Source organism: Hemicordylus capensis, chromosome 3 (genome assembly GCF_027244095.1).
Source record: "Hemicordylus capensis ecotype Gifberg chromosome 3, rHemCap1.1.pri, whole genome shotgun sequence".
NCBI lineage: Eukaryota > Metazoa > Chordata > Lepidosauria > Squamata > Cordylidae > Hemicordylus > Hemicordylus capensis.
Window position 1 is genome coordinate 166,779,608 of NC_069659.1, and position 19,543 is coordinate 166,799,150.

The 19,543-nt window shown below is 43.9% G+C and overlaps 1 protein-coding gene across 1 annotated transcript in view; it reads right to left on the minus strand.

Annotated features, from left to right (window-relative positions):
* The window catches only part of SCEL (sciellin), a 72,918-nt gene that overhangs the window by 37,390 nt on the left and 15,985 nt on the right, over positions 1-19,543 (minus strand). The window contains exons 7-11 of the mRNA XM_053312509.1: positions 17,410-17,469; positions 14,500-14,565; positions 10,916-10,969; positions 9,011-9,049; positions 7,275-7,340 (exon numbers count right to left, since the gene is read on the minus strand). Coding sequence (XP_053168484.1) covers positions 7,275-7,340; positions 9,011-9,049; positions 10,916-10,969; positions 14,500-14,565; positions 17,410-17,469 — 285 coding nt within the window. The remainder of the gene's footprint in view (positions 1-7,274; positions 7,341-9,010; positions 9,050-10,915; positions 10,970-14,499; positions 14,566-17,409; positions 17,470-19,543) is intronic.

The window sequence follows — 19,543 nt, forward strand, 5'->3', positions numbered from 1 at the left end:
TCATACTGTGTGGGAGATGGCAATGGTAAACCCCTCCTGTATTCTACCAAAGACAACCACAGGGCTCTCTGGTCGCCAGGAGTTGACACTGACTCGATGGCACACTTTACTTTATTTCCTTCTCAAACACCTTTGACTTCTAACAATTCTTTAGGGCAAAGGCACCAGGAGTCTGCTGACAAGAACAGCTGCCCATCTACAAGGCTCAGAAATGCAGATGGTTTTAAAAACACAAGAATACAATGATAACACTGACGGACACTACGCAGGAGATGACCCTAATCTCCTTCAGTCTTCCTCTGGCAAACAAACAATTGTCATGTGTGAGATGTTTTATGGTGCAAGCCATTGACACTTTTGAGATTCATGACGGATGTTTGCTATCTAGAATGAACCAGATGTTGAGATCAAATGATCTAACTACTATAAGGATCCAGCTCTCCGGACAGGGCAGCAATCTTTGCCTAACAAGCAATCCTTGCTCACGTGCACATCTCAAGTGCCTGCTGTCTAGATGTGGAGCTAGCAGAGGTCCTTGTCTGGCAGACGAGACTGCTATGATTCTTGCCATGGGACTAGGAATCAAGAGCAATCTCTGTCTGTGAACCTCAGCACCTGCAGTTCCATCTGAAGCCCTGTCTGCAATGTTCTCCAGCAATGAACATCCATTTGGCCACGTCTAGATCTGGTAATATGCCTGCCCGAGAAAATTCAGACTTTGCCCCCTCCTCCACCCTACTAAACCCTGGTGCTCTGCCATCCCCCTTCCAAACAAGCCCTCTCCCTTCTCCTTTCCATTCTCTCTCTTGTTAGTTAGAGTAATTACTGAGATCACATGCACGCAACACATATGTTAGGAATTTTTACACTACGGCTAGAAATATGATTGATTTGTTTGATTTACTTGATTGGCGTTCAGGCCTCTGTGACCAATTTGCCTTAATAAAGCCCATTGAACTTTACTAGTGTGTCTGTTTGTCTTTCTACTTGCACATCCAGATCATACATGGCTACCACAAAAAGAACCTGTGCCACCAGGTGGTAGGAGTGAACAAGCCCCATTTTCACCACTGCTAGTTCTGGAGAATATACAGAGTGCAAAATCAGGCTTGGCTCACAACACTTGCCCATGCCCACACAAGTGTCCACTTTTGGTTAAGTTTAGAATAAATGATCTCAATTTATTCTAACCTTCTTCCTTGAAATAAACTGTGATTGATTGGTTTGGATGTCACAACCAATCTTAGTTTATTCTGATCTAAATTGGAAGTGGATGCTCAAGTGGGCATGGGAGGGGAACGCGTGGACTCCTGAGCCTCAGAAACATTGTGCGGGATCACACTTAACCATAGTCTTGTGTTACTTCTGAATCATCCCTATGTTAGTATATGGCTCATGATAACCCAGATTCACACAAGTGAAATCCATAATGCAGACAGATATTGCTGTTTATATTTTCCCCAGCAGCAGCAAAGAGTTGTCAACATTTATACTTCTGTTACTTTAACTGCAGCTTGATCTTCAGTGCAGACATTAGCAGGTGATAAGCATTTATATATATATATATATATATATATATATATATATATATATATATATATATATATTCACTAGCTGATCCGGCGCAGAGCATCTGTGCCCCTGTCTCTCACCCCCATCTACATTTCGTCTCCATCTCTTTAGCCCCAGTCCATTCTTACCCCCGCTCCCTTCAGCCCCAGTCTGGGCTGAATATTTATATATACTGTCCTTCCTAAAGTGGTTTACATTAAAATAAAAAACACATAATTAAAAAAATTAAAATTAAAAAACCAAACATTTAAACCAGATTAAAATTAAAATTAGATATTATTGAAAGCCAGGCTAAACAGATCCCCCCCCCCCAATATGTCCTGTGGGGGAGAGCAACTACTAATTTCTGCATATAAAGCTGCTCTTAAAGGCAATATGTCAAGTCAGATAACCATATTGCCACAATGGACTCTGCTTGGAGCATGATTTCCATGGTTCCAACTTATGGCATGTCTACACTATACATCTGGACTCATAGTTAACATGGAACATTGATGTAAACTGCCCTGAGCCAGTTTGGGAAGGGTGGTATATAAATCAAATAAATAAATAAATAAACATATGCGTAAATGCTGTGATATATCAGGCATAATTTTCCTATCAAGTGATCAGGTTTGCACTCTTGCGTAAGAACATGCCTTGTATGTGAAAAATGCTGATGTTGGCTAAATTATAGTTGTGCAAGTTTGGTTTTTCTGCTGGAATTTGTATCTGCTGCTCTGCATGATTGCTTTATTTTTAAGGAGTTTTGTCATTATTTATATAATTATTTTGGGGTTTTGTATTTATGATAGCCTAGGAGTTTCTGCTGAAGAGGAGCACATATATCAGCTCACGTGTTGGGCAACATTACAAGGGTGGTGCTGATCTGCCTACACTGCTGTGGGCATCTAATGAACTGCTGGAGTTCTTATGCAAGAGTGCAAATACTTAAAGAAACATGCCCAGACTCCAGAATCACTACTTAGACTGGAGACATGTTGCTTGACTGTCAAGAGATGTGTATCCAATCTAAGTAGCACTTCCAGAGTCCAAGCATGATACTTTGTGCTATTGTAAGTATTTGTGCTATTGCACAAGAACCCTGGCACTTTGTTAGATGCCCACAGCAGTGTGAACAGATCGACATGACTGTCAAGGAACCTTGTGCATGATGGGAGTTTACCTCCATCATCTTAAAGCAAGAGCATCATGTCCACAGCATCCGCTGGATCTTCTAGTCACCCCTCACCTAATCCTGTCCAACACAAGAGAAACTGACACTTTACACCTCACCTACCCTGTAAAGACAGTACCTGAAAACTCTTTGAACTATGGTTCAAACGAATAGAACATGTCAGTCCCATAGTCGCCACTACTCACCGGGGCAGCTCACCTCCTCATTGGCCAAGGAGCTGTCAACTAGGGCCATCATGGTATACCTCTGATTGGTGGAAGTGGCTCACTGCCCTTCCAGATGTTTCCCCTAAGAAACACTTTAAAAATATGTGTTTTGCCATTGTTAGGGGTCCATCAGCTACTTTTCTATCTACTGGCTGGACCATTCTCCATCAAGATATACCAAGATGCCTTTAATGAGTTTTTTGAGAACAAGATCTCCTGTATTCGGGCTGACTTGGACTTCACTGTTTTTGCAGGGTCTATGGAGGAGGTGCCCAGCAATCCCTCTTGCAGTATTAGATTGGATCAGTTTTAGTCTGTGACTCCTGATGACGTGGGCAAGCTGCTTGGGGCGGTGCGGCCTACCACCTGTTCTCTGCATCCTTGCCCAACTTGGCTGCTTCTCTCTAGCAGGGAGATTGTTGGAGATGGCCTAGTTAATATCATAAATGTATTGCTGAGGGAGGGTAGTGTGCCTCCTTTTTTGAAGGAAGCATTGATTAGACCACTCCTAAAGAAGCCTTCTCTGGATCTCTTAGCGATGGACAGTTACAAGCCAATCTCCCTTGGTTGGGCAAGGTGATTGAGAGGGTGGTGGCTGACCAGCTCTAGGCAGTCTTGGAGGAAACTGATTATCTAGACCCATTTCAAACTGGCTTTAGGGCTGGCTATGGGGTTGAGACAGCCTTGGTCGGCCTGATGGATGACCTTTAACGGGGAATCGACAGAGGGAGTGTGACTCTGCTGGTTCTTCTGGATCTCTCGGTGGCGTTCAATACCATCAACCATGGTATCCTTCTGGATCGCCTGGGGGAGTTGGGAATAGGGGGACTGCTTTGCAGTGGATTTGCTCCTATCTCTCGGGTAGATTCCAGATGGTGGAGCTTGGTGACAGTTGCTCCTCAAAACGGGAGCTGTTATATGGAGTCCCCCAGGGCTCCATTCTGTCACCAATGCTTTTTAAACCGCTGGGTGAGGTCATCAGGAGGTTTGGTGCTGGGTGTTATCAGTATGCTGATGACACCCAAATCTACTTCTCCTTTTCATCTTCAGGAAATGGCACTCATTCTCTAAATGCCTGCCTACAGGCAGTAATGGGCTGGATGAGAGAGAACAAATTGAAGCTGAATCCAAGCAAGACAGAGGTGCTCATTGTGGGGGCTCAGAATCTTAGGGATGAGTTAGATTTTCCTGGCTGGATGGGGTTACACCCCTCAAAAACAGCAAGTGCACAGCTTGGGAGTACTCCTGGACCCAGGCCTCACCCAGATTGGTCTCTGGGGCAACCCAGAGAGACCATATCATGCCTGTTTTGAAACAGTTACACTGGCTGCTAATATGTTTCCGGGCAAAATACAAAGTGTTCGTTATTACCTTTAAAGCCCTGAATGGCTTAGGTCCGAGTTACCTTAGAGAGCACCTTCTTCTACATGATCCCCACTGCATGTTAAGGTCATCTCAGAAGGCCCGTCTCCAGTTGCCACCGGTTTGTTTGGTGGCGACGCAGAGGCGGGCCTTCTCTGTAGCTGCTCCTGGGCTGTGGGATGCACTCCCAGCAGAAATTCATAATTTGGGATCACTGTTGTCCTTCAGGAGAGCCCTTAAAACCTATCTGTTTGGTCTGGCCTTCCAGGGTTTTAAATGATTAACTGTTTTACATTGTTTAAAATTGTTGCTCTGATTTCCAGGGTTTTTAGCCGCTTAGTTGGTTTTATTGTGTTTTAATAGTTTGATTTTAATTGTTAATTTGTTTTAATTGTTTTTATCATGTTGTAAACTGCTCTGAGCCATTTTGGAAGAGCAGTATACAAATCAAATCAAATCAAATCAAATCAAATCAATAAAGTGCTTTGCTTTAGACTTTAGAATGTGTTAGAAAGGACCTTTGCTTTATTTTCCCATTGCCTGCCTGCTCCCCTACCCATCTTGGTTCCTTTAGATTAATAAAGCAATATTTTAGAGAGAACTATCTCACCTCTTGTATGTGTTGCTCAGAGACTCTGGAGCTGCAGTTTCCCACAAGTTTGGCTGAGCTACTACAAAGGGAAACTTAACTGAAGGGATGAATAAAGACAGGCTCCCATTCTGTGGAGATAGAGGGAACCCTCCAAATTTGTTCAGACCCAAATTTGAGTTCTTTCTGGAAGCAGAGGATGATGGCAGTGAGTACCGAACACTGCACTGGAGCAGGGGTGAGTGAGTTAAATTGCCAAGACTCCAGTGGGTTTTGTTACAACCACCCTTGTAATGTTGCGCAACATATCAGCCAATATGTATTTGCTCCTCTTCAGCAGAAATTCCCAGATTACCATACATACAAAATCCCGAAATAATTTTAAAATATTTTATTATTTAATAAAATAAATAATAATAATAATAATAATAATAATAATTATTATTATTATTATTATTATTATTATTATTATTATTATCTTGCACAAGAACCCTGGCACTTTGTTAGATGCCCACAACATCATGGGCAGATTGGAATTGTTCTCATAATATTGCGCAACATGTGGGCCATCCTCAATAAACAACTGAAAATTTCACAGCCATGCGACAAAATGTCATTTTTATGTTACTTCCAAGAAATTAAAATACATTTTTCACTTTTTTTGATACATTGCTTTAGTGTGTATGTAACATATATTAATGAACCCATAAATATAAATTTAGAAATATAAATTTAGAAATTTAACACAATAGTTCCAGAGGTTTCCCTTGGCACTCAATTTATATGTGTGCATCATTTTTGGATGTCATTTGAAGAATTTTCACCCATCCCTATCCCTAATCAGGTGTCAAATTTGGTCTCGGAGCCAAATTCCAGGATACTGTACCAAGAATACAGGAAAGAATATGCCCAATTAAGCTTTTCAAGCTGCTTATAGTTTAGATACCGACACAAAATAGCCATATAGCAAGGTTGCCATAGCAACTTGCAGCACAGTCAAATACTATTACCAGAGTTCTCCACCAATGGAGAAACTGGAACAGAATGCTTGATATGCTAATGAGAACCACAGGAGAGGGTTAATATGAAATGAATGGAGACGGGGATTAGGAAAAAGGGTTGAATCAGCCTTTGTAAGTGGGGAGTAGTGGGAGTTTTCCTAGTTAATACACTGATATTTTATTCTCTAAGATCTCCAGATTTGACAAGAGAAATCTTTCATCAACATATTGTTTCTTTCCTAGAATCTTTCATGGCTCACAGTCTTTCAAGTTGAGAATGAGGAGGTGCTCCTTGACTATTTCATAGTGCCCTAATATATGCTGTGGGGTTTATTAGAACAGTAACCATGGACACAAAGATGCTGAAACTCATTTATAAATAAATAAATAAATAAATAAATAAATAAATAAATAAATAAATAAATAAATAAATAAATAAAATGTCTATGATCCAAATTAAATTAACCACGACTAGTGCTGCCAGGTTGCAACCCAACGTGGCATCAGATGACAAAGCAGTCGTGGGCTTTCTTCCCCAAGTCTTGTCATCCGCCCCCTCCTCCACCTGCTGTGCAGCATACCTGGACCCCTGCTTGTTGTAGTAGGCACAGGGTGGGGTGGGGTGGGGTGGGGTGGGAGGACAGAGGACCAAGCAAACACCGGCACAATTGAAAAACAAGAAGGGGGAGCCAAGGCTGCTTCATTCACCTCCCAATTTATCTCAAGGGCAGATTCAAAAGAACGAACCTCCAGGTTGCATCCTGATATCCTTAATTGAACCAACTCATATGTGTCACATGGGTCACAAATGAGCCAAATGTGTCTGAAGTATCCACTTCCTTCTGGCACATTTCTTCTGCATACCCTACCCTCTTGAAGCTTCCTTGCCTAGAAGAAGAAGTACTTGAGGTTTAATTACGTGCATTTGCGTGTAACATATAGTTTGACCCAGATTGTTAGGGCATGGATCACATGTAAAACATTTAGCTAGGGTTACTGCAGCTTTTCTGACTTAAATCCAGTGTAGCGTAGTGGTTAGAGTGCTGGACTAGGACTGGAGAGACCTGAGTTCAAACCCCCACTCAGCCATGATACTTTGTGTGACTCTGGACCAGTCACTTCTCCCTCAGCCTAACCTACTTCACATGGTTGTTGTGAGGAGAAACTTAAGTATGTAGTACACCGCTCTGGGATCCTTGGAGGAAGAGCGGGATATAAAATGTAAATAATAATAATAGTAATCTTTCTCATTGGAATCAATAGGGTTTCTAATACATGACTTTGGCTGGCCTCTGCTCAGTATCAAGCATCATCCGCTACTGAATCATCATAAAGCACTAATCATCAACTACATCAGCTTGTGTTACCTTGTTCTGGGTTGATCATTTACAACATCATTTGGAGATGTAATTGCTTCTGATGAATAGATAGTCCTGCAGAACAAAATTAAATATGTTTTTCATGTAGTAATAACATGTATTTATCTGTTACTGGAGAGCAATCCTGTGACTGAGGGGGTTGCTTAGGGTGTGTGTCTGTGTGTGTGTAGAAAATAATCCAATTAAACACTGACTGTCCAGGCCTGAATGTCTTATATATTTTAGGACCACTATTCCTCCAGTATGAAATGTCGCTCATTTTCAAACCATGTCCTCGCATTCCTCTGCTAATATACCATAAGCAAGTAGTGGCAAGGACAGCACAATTAACATGAGCTTAAGTCCAGGTTTCTTCTTAGTCAAACCATCCTACACCCTGCAGGATAACACACCTGTTTCATCCGGCTTTTAGTTCATGATGTTTTAAAGTTTTAAACTTTTAGTTATTGTAATTGTAATCTGTTTTATATTATTTTTAGGTGTTGGCTGCTGTTTGTTTGAATTGTGAGTCACGCGGGCAATATATAGGGCAATATAAAAATGTGTTAAATAAACAAAACAAAGCAAAATAGGCATACGCCAGGGTAAAATGTGGGGAGGAGAGGGGGCTTTGGTCTGATTGCCATCCTTCAGAAAATCCAATGTAGTAACCAAGGCAGAACTCTCTCAGTAATGACATCAGAGCTGTAGAATATTATTTCCCATGAAACCCATTGAGCCACCTTTCTTCTTAGCCTTAGTGAAGACCTTTCCCCCTCAAATTTCTCAGGGTTCTTCATTTAAATACTCTGCTTTGGCTTGGGAAGTTGAACTCTGTGAGGTAGGTTAGGGTGGGAGATGGTGATGTGCCCAAAACTACATAGAAAGTGCCCAAAACTGTCACAGCTGCACAGCATTTTGAGCCCTAGCCCCCCTGGTCCAAGTCCAGCACTTTACTAAGCACTCCACATTGATTCAGAAAAGAGAAACACACTTTTAAAAACTTGCTAATGGAAACCAAATACTATCTCAAACACACTTCCTGGATTGGCAGCCAAGCAAAATGTAGTTAGTGAAACCAGAATATGACCTACAGAATCATACAGCAGCTAGTACCGCACAGAGAAGGCCTATTTCGTACTAGAAAATTATAGTCATCCCCAAACCTTTTTTAAAAAAGGTTTCCATTTCATCATATACTTCTTTCTATTATAACTGACTATGAAATAAATTGTGTTAAAAGCCAAGAAGAGAACAGATGCAGTCTACGGAGGGATGTGCACAAAATGTGATTTAAGCTCCAAATCACGGCACATTCCCCGCACCTTTAACATGGAGGAGAGTGGGTCCATACCTGCTCCTCCGCTTACTGCCACAGGAAGTTTGGCAGCGCTCCCCCTAGCTACAATTGTGCACCGGCGAGGTATCTCCTAGCTGCCCTTGCACAATGCCAGCACGCACATGACCTCTGCATATGCGCAGCAGCCATTTGTGTAGCTGACCATGCAAATAAGTCAGGAACAGTGAGTGCTGGCGTCCGTAACGGTAGCTGGGAGAGTGCCGCCAAACTTCCTGTGGTGGCAAGCGGAGGAGGAGCAGGTATGGACCTGCTCTCCTCCCAGTTAAAGGTGCAGGGGATGTGCTGAGATTCGGAGCTCAAATCCGTGTATTGTGCACATCCCTAACGCAGGCCTGTACTATGCTTCCAAGCCTAGATCTAAATTACTGTTAAGTATAATACATACATTTTTGGTCCTCCTGGTTTGTCTGAAGTAGAGGAAGTGCTACAAAAGAAAAACAATCTAATTTAAAACGAGTTAATCATTACCCTTGACTCCTGCTTCTTGTGTTTCCAAATAATGTTGAAATCCAAAGCCAGTCAAAGTACAGGTATGGGTTGCTTTATACATTATAAGATGTAAACCAGGTTTGTCATCAAGTGTATGCTTTATAAGGAAATACAGCTAATCAGAGCCAGAGGCGTAACTGGGGAAAACGGCGCCCAGGGCAAGCTCTGCCTCTGAAATTGCGCCCCCCCCACCTCCCCCAACATCCTTACCCTATCATTGCCAGCTTGCCCCGCCACTATTTGCGCCCTGGCCGGCGGCCCGACGGAGTCGTCGTGTGCCCCCTGGGATGGCTTGTGGGGAGTGAGCACCAAGGTCATCAGCCCCCCTATCCTTTAGCGACCGTGCGGCGGCGGCGGGCGGCGGCGGATCGCCGAGTACAGAGTGATGCCGAGGCCTGCCGTCTGGCCCGGCATCACTTCCCAACTGCGAGGCGCAGTTTGCGCAGGCGCTCACGCCCCACAAACCATCCCAGGGGGCACACAACAACTCCGTTGGGCCGCCGGCCAGGGCGCAGGTAGCGGTGGCGCAAGCTGGCAAGGGCGTGCGGCTGCCGCCCTGAAAAAAAAATTTTTGTGGAGAAGAAGGGGATGGGGGGGGTGTCATGGCACTTTTTGGCCCCCCCCCCCACGTGGCCCGCCAAGTGGTGCCCAGGGCACGTGCCCTGCCTGCCCCCCCATAGTTACGCGTCTGATCAGAGCTCCCTAACAAGTATACTTGTACATGTTTGCAAATCTGTGTTTGTTGAATTCATAAGGCAGGATCCAGACTAATGACTAAGCCTTACTGGAATTAATTGGACTTAAGTTCATCATATCTTACTGATTTCAGGGGTGCTTAGTGATGACTAACTTAGCTTGGATCGCCTATTTATCTATACTTTTTAAATGCAGCTTGACCAGCATTGCCCAGGAAATCTGTGTTCTCACAACCTGCTTCATAGAGATCAACAACCCCGGTTAACTCTTCCTTGAATGAGGAGAGCTGGTCTTGTGGTAGCAAGCATGACTTTTCCCCTTAGCTAAGCAGGGCCCACCCTGGTTGCATTTGAATGGAAAACTGCATGTGTGTGAACTATAAGATATTCCCCTTAGGGGATGGAGCCACTCTGGGAAGAACAGAAGGTTCCAAGTTCCCTCTCTGGCTTCTCCAAGATAAGGCTGAGAGAGACTCCTGCCTGCAACCTTGGGGAAGCTTCTGCCAGTCTGTGTAGACAATGCTGAGCAAGATGGACCAAGGGTCTGACTCAGTATATGGCAGCTTCCTATGTTCATAGGTCCACTCCTTGCAATTGATTAAGACAGTGCCTCATCCTGTCCTTTAAATTATTAGGAGAGGAGAGCTGATCTTGTGGTAGCAAGCATGACTTATCCCCTTAGCTAAGCAGAGTCCACCCTGGTTGCATTTGAATGGAAATCTGCATGTGTGAGCACTGTAAGATATTCCCCTTAGGGGATGGAGCTGCTCTGGGAAGAGCATCTAGGTTCCAAGTTCCCTCCCTGGCATCTCCAAGATAGGGCTGAGAGAGATTCCTGCCTGCATCCTTGGAGAAGCTGCTGCCTGTCTGTGTAGACTATACTGAGCAAGATGGACCAAGGGTCTGACTCAGTATATGGCAGCTTCCTATGTTCCTAACTCTTTAATAAAGATTGTTGTGATTGTGAGATCACAGCCCAGGTTTGCTGCCCATAGCTTACACTGGTGTACCTGACTTTGGCATACATCTAAAAGCATAATGTGTGACTTAGCCTTACATTTTCTTTCCAAAAGTATCATGCAAATAAGCACTGTGCTCATCCTTACTTTTTGTTATTGATGGCTACTGCTGCTGCTGTATTTGATGGAGTCCAGGAATGCCTATATAAAGAGACAGTAACACTCAATACATTTGCACATTGGAGACAGAAACATAGAGAAATATATCAGGAGAAGTGTAAAGGATTATAGAACATAAAAGGTATAGCACCTTATTTCTCTCAGAACATTTTACATTTATTATCTCAGTAATCTTTGCAACAGTCCTTAAAATAGTTCAGAATTTATTGCAAATGTGCAGGCTGAGTTGCAATTCAGACTAAGTTGTGCAACCAAAAGCAAGCTTGCAATTGTGCAGCAATTGTGCAACTGTGGCACCTCATTTGTTTTAATGGGAACTTTTGTGCAAGAGCACTATAGTGAAATAGCACAATTCTGCAAATCTTCATTTTTATGCAACTCTTGTGCTGCTGCAAGTTTGCTCATTCCATCAGCATGCTGTTGCTCTGGATGTCAGCTAGTGTATTGCCTAAAGTCACCTAGGAAATTAATGGCAGAAGGGAGATTTGATTAGGAGTGTGCGAGCCGGCTCATTTGGAGCCAGGCGTGATGTTGATCCGGCTCGACTCGAAGGGTTCACTGTCGAACCAGACCAATCTCGGCCAGTCCGAGTTCGAACCAAACCGGGCCCAATTTGAACAGGAGGAGACATGGAGGCCATTTTTATGACCTCCACACCTGCGCAGAGGCTCAAACTGGCCTAAACCAGGCTCAAACTGGCCTGGGCTACTCAGGGGAAGTCCGGCAAGGGTGTGGGCAAGCTGCTGCACCCATAGCTACCACGAGCAGCACTTCTAAGGTACCTTTTTATTCTCCTGCTGCCCACTTTACTTTTAGGGAAGTCCCCTTGCCCCCCACCTTTACTGGTCCAAAAAAACCCATTTTTAATTCAAATGGACACCTTTTGATAGGCCAGATTTTTAGCCTCTATTTTGCTAAAAAGTTGAAGACAACGAATATGTCATTTCTTGTGTTCATTTGATGAATCTTAGCATTGCTGAAGTTTAACTATTTCCCAGCATGTGAGTCCTCCTGAAAATCTTCCCAGTCTCTTAAAACACAGCATCATTATGGCGCTAAGATTACATCTATCTCTAATAAAATCAAGGTTCTGAGTCTTGCACTACTAATCATTTTCACAGATCCAGTTGCAAGCAATCACTTGAGGGAGAACTCTCCTCATATTGCTAAACAGCTGGAGGTAATTGAAGCTTAATTTAGTTTATTACAGTTATAGGCCAGCACAAAAGAAAAGCACAGTACAATTAAGTTGATACATACCATAATATATAAAATAATATCCCAAATTCTAAAAAGCAAACGTTCAGCAACTATTATCATCATCCCAGAAACTAATTAGAAGATTTAATCAGTATTTTTCTAGTAGTACAGGCAACAGAACAAAATTCTGGAACCTTGATAGTAATATCACTGTCACAGTCCAATTGTGGGAAACATAAAAATTATCTGACCTTCCTGGCAATTTCATTAAAATTGGAGCAATTAGAGAAAAGTGTGTATCTTTATAAAATGGGCAGTAGAGGAACATATGACATAGTGTTTCTACTACTCCTGTTTGGCATGGACAGCTATGTTCAAAATAGGGGAATATAGCTGAAATCTGATGTTGACTTCTTATGCACAGGGAAAGTTCAGTGGAGACCTTTTGTTTGCTTGTCTCCATTTGTTTAATTAAGCAAACATATGCATTTCAGACACACCTGCTACATTGTGAATGCAGTTTCATGCCTTTAGTCAGAGAGTCTTGAACAGCTCTGAAGGCAAGTTTATCACCACCTACTGTACAAACAGAGCAAGTAACTTAGCCTTAGGGATGTGCACAAAATTGGTTTCCCTGGCTTGGTTTCCCTGGCTTGGTCCTTCTGGACTGGGACACGGCTCAGTTTAAATTCAAACGGGTTCAGGTCCGGTTTGGAGCCCTACCAGCAAAGAGGAATCTGGCGAGGCTTCCCCTTTACTGGTAAAGAGCCAGCAGGAGCAGGGGGCTTCTAAAAGTGTTCTTAGAAAGTGAAAAATATAAAGGAAATTACTCACCTGGGTCATGTGCACATGCATGGAGGTCAAAGAAATGGCCTCCGTGCACACACAGAGGTCTGAAATGGGCCAAAGAAGGCCTGAACCAGAACCAGATTGGGCCCTAGCCAGCCCTGGACACTGGGTGGGGGGAGCCACTGCCACCACCACCCTACCCCCCCAGCAGCCGTAGTGAATAATTTCCTTTAAATTTTTCAGGTTTTGAGAAATAATGGTCTCAGAAAGGGGGGGGGGGCAGCTTAGCCTTTAAAGTCACTGGAATGTCCTTTATCTTGAACCATGCTTCCTTAAACCAATCACTATGACTTCAAAAAGCATTGCCTACAAAAATATTCATGACTTGCTTATGCTATGAGTCCATCTTTTTCTGAATCAGGTTTCTGCTAATCTGTGCCTGATGTCATTAAATTTGCAAGGCTTCAGAGAATAAAGCTAGTGTAGGTGGTAAGAAAATTGGGTTTTAGAAAATGCTCATACATTCCACTCAAGTGAGTTTTGTCACTTCAATAATCAATATTGGGGCTGTTTAACTGGTAGATTAATAAACTAACAGAACAAAACTATCCATGCATACTCTGAAGTAAGTCCCTTGTGGTCAACTTTGATTGGATGCCTTGTCCCAAAGTATGTCTTTAATTTAATTTTACATTTTAATCTTGCAGTGCTCAACCCCACACAGGGGTTCTTGCTGCAGCTTACAAACTTAGCCTAAGACCCCATTTGCATGTAACACAAAACAGCAGTTAAATGGGGCAGAGGCTGGAATTCCTGTATATCCGAATGCATGAAACCACAGTTTTGCAGAGAAAGTGACCTGAAGTTTTCTTTGCCAAACTCCAAACTGAACCCTTGGTTTGTAGTAAGTTTTGCAGCTCCAAACTGAGGTTTGGGGATGGCAGTGTTACATCCTGGGATGGCTGGATTTTATCATCAATACTGTTGGTTATTATAGATATTGTCGCAAATTATCATCATCATTATTATTATTATTATTATTATTATTATTATTATTATTACATTTATATCCCGCTCTTCCTCCAAGGAGCCCAGAGCGGTGTACTACATACTTGAGTTTCTCTTTCACAACAACCCTGTGAAGTAGGTTAGGCTGAGAGAGAAGTGACTGGCCCAGAGTCACCCAGCTAGTTTCATGGCTGAATGGGGATCTGAACCCGGATCTCCCCGGTCCTAGTCCAGCACTCTAGTATTATTATTATTATTACATTTATATCCCTCTCTTCCTCCAAGGAGCCCAGAGCAGTGTACTACATACTTGAGTTTCTCTTTCACAACAACCCTGTGAAGTAGGTTAGGCTGAGAGAGAAGTGACGGGCCCAGAGTCACCCAGCTAGTATCATGGCTGAATGGGGATTTGAACTCGGGTCTCCCCGGTCCTAGTCCAGCACTCTAACCACTACACCATGCTAGCTCTCTTAGCTATCAGGAGAACAAGTTTTCTCAAGCACTCCTAGGACATGAGAAGTGGACAGATATCCTGATAGGCCCCTAGTTCTTACCTTTTTTGTTCTGTATCATCTACTCGGGGCTTCTGACTTGAGACGGGGGGAGGCATCCATGACTGTCTGTGAAGTATTAAGGGACAATTGATGATTCATACAGCTTGTTTTATAAAGTCTTTTGTATCTGGATGGAAAACTAAAAACTAAGAAGTTATGCTATTTGTAGATCAATTTAAAGGTCAAACTAGATTTTACTTTAAGCATGTAATTGAGGCTAGCAGGCTTGTTTTTTATATTCAGTAAATAGCAGCCATGGAGGGGGTCCAATCTGGATGAAAGTTGTGGCAGGGGCACAGAGGTGTTCTTTCCCCCAGACCAGGGGGCATGGGTCCGTGGTCTCACAGCCCCCGCGGTCTGGGGGGGTGGGCTCCAAATAGTCTCGGGGGGCTCCCCCACCCAGCCCCAGCACCTGTCTTCCCTGCCCATGCAGCATGCCTGAGAGAGCGAGAGGGAGCTGAGGTGGCTGTGAGGTGATGGAAGGAGGGAGAGAAGCAAACTTCTCCTCAGCAGCAAAGCAAATGCTTACAGTGCTGCGCACCAAGGAAGCTTCCTCCTCCCCAGGAGGCAGCTGAGACTGTTGGATCCCTGCTGAGTTCTGTCCTGCTCAAGCTTGGGGAAGGGGGGTGGTTCTATCTGCCTTGCCTTCTCGCTCCTGAGGCTGCACCAGGAGGTGGAAGCGGGTGGGAGACACCATAAGGAAGACAAGAAAAAGTCCCCCCCACCCCACCCCCTGTGTTTTTTCTTTTTTCTTTTCAAATTGTTAAGAGCTTGGAAACAGAAGCACTTGGGCTTGGATTGCAATTTGCAAACTGTCTCTTTCCCAGAGGCAAAGGGGGAAGGGGAAGAGTTTCGTGGGGGGCGGGGTGCATGGAGAATGGAGTACCCTTGTGGAGATTGGGTCTGTCTGTATATGTTTCATTTTTTGTACCAGTGTCTGCTCTCTGTGCTTGCAAAACTCCTGAACTCTGCAAAAGTCCTGAAAAGGCAAAAGCAGAAGAGAAGCTGGGAGCGAGGGGTGGTGGTGGTGGTGCCTTATTTATTTATTTTATTTATTTATCTGATTTCTATACCGCCCTTCCAAAAATGGCTCAGGGTGGTTTACACAGAGAAATAATAAATAAATAAGATGGATCCTTGTCCCCAAAGGGCTCACAATCTAAAAAGAAACGTAAGATAGACACTAGCAACAGCCATTGCAGGGATGCTGTGCTGGGGGTGGATAGGGTCAATTACTCTCCCCCTGCTAAATAAAGAGAATCACCACGTTAAAGGGTGCCTCTTTGACAAGTTAGCAGGGGTGCTTGGAAGGCCTTCCTTCCAAGCACTCAGCTATGCTGAGGGAAAGAGGGCAAGGAGAGAGAGGTGCGGGGCAGCAGCTAAGCAGCTCCAGCTTCTTGCCTGCTTTTCTGAATGGTGGGTCCTCTTTCCCACCCAGCCCCCAAGTTGCGTTAAAAACAACAAAAATGCCAAGGTCTCCCCCCCTCAAAGAACAAACAAACCATTACCTTGTTGTTGTTGTAACAACATATTTATATTCTTGTAAATTCAGTTATTTAAATATTGGATCCTTGAGAGACAGAGGGGGGAATGGGTAAAGAATTATGCGGGAGGGGAATATGTTGTGTGTTGAAACTTTTCTAATGCATATTTGCACGGATATATTTGTTTTATATTATCACATTCTTGTGAGTTCAGTTGCTGCCATGTTGTGTGTGTGTGTAGGGGAATTATGCTTAACTTGTGGGGGTGGGAGGGGGTGGGGCTCCAAAGGCCTTTAGGTTCAGGCTTATCAAAATTACCTAGGTGCATCACTGCAGGGGCAGAGAATTAAGCCTTCCTGCCACGGTTTCAATTTATTTATTTGGTATATTTGTACACTGCCATAAACTCACATCTCTGGGTGGTTTGCAACCAAACTTCTGTTTACAGAATAAAATCAAGCACACTAGCACCTATCAGATGCTTAAAGTATTGTGTCTAGATTGATACTATGCCCCATAGTTTAGCTCTTTATATTTGAAATTAAGAGTATTCAGAAGTCCTAAACTTTGGATGAATCGTGCCTGTTGCAGTTATCATTACAATACAAAAGCTTGTCACCATATACTTCTACTTTTCTATTCCCAGATGAGAATTCCTCAAAATAAATTTCTTTCTGATGTCTCCAGAATTTCTTTCTGATGTTTCCAGAATTTCCTATTCCAGCAGTAAGGCTGCCACTTCTCCATGAAGAGCACGAGACCCCATGGCTATTGCTTACTTGTCTGCATAAATTCCAAAAATCAGATTGTATGCATAAATTCCAAAAATTCAAAAATTCCTATATTTTAGGTGTATAAGGCCTCAGGTCCAATCCCCGACATCTTCAGTTAAAGACTTCCAGGCACCAAGGCTGCGAAATATCATTGCATTTTCCCCAAAGGGTAGGAGCTACTGAAACCCAATCTGCTTGGTTCTTCACCGGTGCACCTGCGGGCCCTCAAAGAGTGATTATCTTCACATCACAACCACTGCCCCAAGCAATCCTTGAGATTCACAAGTGCTTCAAAGTAACCCATGCCTATCATATGAAACAGGATATTTTGCTGCTAATCCAGATCAATCTTGCACTATCTTTAGCAATTGCAGGGTTTTTGATGGTTCTTTAAGCCTGCATTTTCCAGGCTCATAGGGAGCAATTCCTCTCGACCACTTGTATCTTATCTCACGTGAGCTACTTCAATGAGAGTGGCCCGCAAATTGCTCCCTTGAGTTGTAGCTTCTCAATCTTTTGGCATTTAGAGCAGGGGGGGGGGCGGGCCTCTTAAAAGGCAAATAATTTCTGTACAGGACAGAACTTTTACAAAAACTGTATTGTTTCCTGAGACAGTAAACATTCCAGGAAAGCACGAAGATGGCTTTTGATACCTTTTCTTCTTCACAGGTGATGTGGCAGTGTCAGCGTTGCCAGAGATACCAGACTCTTTGCTGTGGAAAAGAACACTATTTAAGTAAGTTACAAATGGGTGGAAGGGCTAGATTGGGATATAGGAGGCATCATGAGCCTCTCATTTTTAGCAATGACTACAGGTTGCTTACCTGTAACTTTGGTTCTTCTAGTGGTCATCTGTCCTTTTACACCAATGGGCTATGCGCTTACGCAGAGACCTCATAGGAACCTAACAAGCTCAATTCTCCTGATTTAGGCAGGAAACCCTGCCCATAGCCGCTATATGCGGCTGCACCACTCCACATCCCCTCAGCCACGGAGTCTGCCTTCAGTAAATCCAGTGGAGAGGATGGGAGGGCATGTAAAAGGACAGATGACCACTAGAAGAGCCAAAGTTACAGGTAAGCAAACTGTAGTTCTTCAACGTGGTCTCTGTCTTTTACACCAACGGGTGCATAACAAGCTAGCCTGTAAACTGCCCAGAGACGTAAGTTTTGGGCGGTATAAAGATATGTAAAATAAATAAATAAATAGCACCCAAGGTGGAGGGGGAAACCAAACAGAAAACAGGGGTGCATGCAGCAAGAGGTATTTATTCTATAGAAACAAAGCACATCAACTGAATATAGACTGCAGGACAATCCTGCCAAATTTAGCATCATTCCGTGCTCTGGCATCAATAGCATAATGCTGAATAAAGGAATGGGGCAAAGCCCAAGTAGCTGCCTGACAAATATTGTCTATCGGGACTGCATGATGAAAGGCAACAGAGGCCGCCATGGACCTAACTGTTCCTCATCAAAGTTTCCTGAGGAAACTTAGCAGTTATGAGATAAGGGGACAAGTACATGTGTGAATGCAGTCCTCCTACAGCTTTCAAAGGACTCTCGGTATGAGTGGGAACGGCAGAAAAGGGTAAAGAAAAAAGCCCCTCCAGGACAGGACGAACACATCCCCCAGAGAGAACCTCCTTCTCCCTCCTTTTGAACAATAGAGGGCACACTGGGCATTGCCCTGTGATGCAAAAACATCTAGAACTGGAACACCCCACACTGAAAATGAGTCTTGAAGCACGCCCCAATACAACATCCACTCGTGAGAGATCATCTTTAGCCTGCTCAATGTGTCTGCCTGAACATTCAGGTCCCCTTGAATGTAGACTGCATGTGGCATCACCACATGCACCACGCACCACATCCACGGGTTGATGAAAAAGAACAGGAGGCTCGTTGAGGCCATGCCTCCTTGTCGATTTATATAGGCTTTCGATGTTGCATTGTTGGTCTGAACCATCACCAAGCAACCCGCAATTACGGGTAAAAAAACCCTTGAGGGAGTAGAAGATGTCCATCAGTTCCAGATAATTGATGTGCCGACCCTCTTCTCTTGCAGCCCAATGACCGCTCAGGCGATAATGGGCCATATGAGTGCCCCAACCTAGCTCCGACACATCGGTGGTGTGTGTGCCACCGTGGGAGTGGCAAATGAAAGGGAACACTGAGATGACGGACCTCAACCCACCAGGCAGCAGCCTCACACACCACTTGAGAAGGTGTGCACTCCAAATGACTTGAATCTGAAAGGGGGTCAAAAATGTCGAGAAACCACCTCTGAACAATACACATCCAGAGACACGCATGTGGGAGCATGTAAGTGGTGGAAGCCATATAGCCTAAGAGACACTGCACAGAGTGCAGGGTCTGTAGCCCTCCAGCCATGAAAGCCGATGCCAGTCTTACAATTGTCCTTATATGGGCCTCTGTGAGAAAAACCTTCTCCAAGTGTGTGTTGAAAATCAGCCTTATAAACTGTATCCTATGGACTGGCTCCAACTGGGACTTCTGGAAGTTGACTTGCAACCGCAGGCTCTCCAAAGTGTCTATGACTGCACTGAGAGAGTCCAAAGCAGCCCTCTTTGAACCTGCCAGAATGAGCCAATCATCTAAAAACGGCAGTATTAGTATCCCCTTCTCTTACAGGAAAGCCACCATCAGGGCAAGGCACTTCGTAAAGACACTTGGGGCCATCATCAGGCCAAACGGTATGGCTTTGAACTGATAGGCAATTCCCCCTATCTTGAACCGCAGAAAAGGGCGATGCTGTGGGCATATG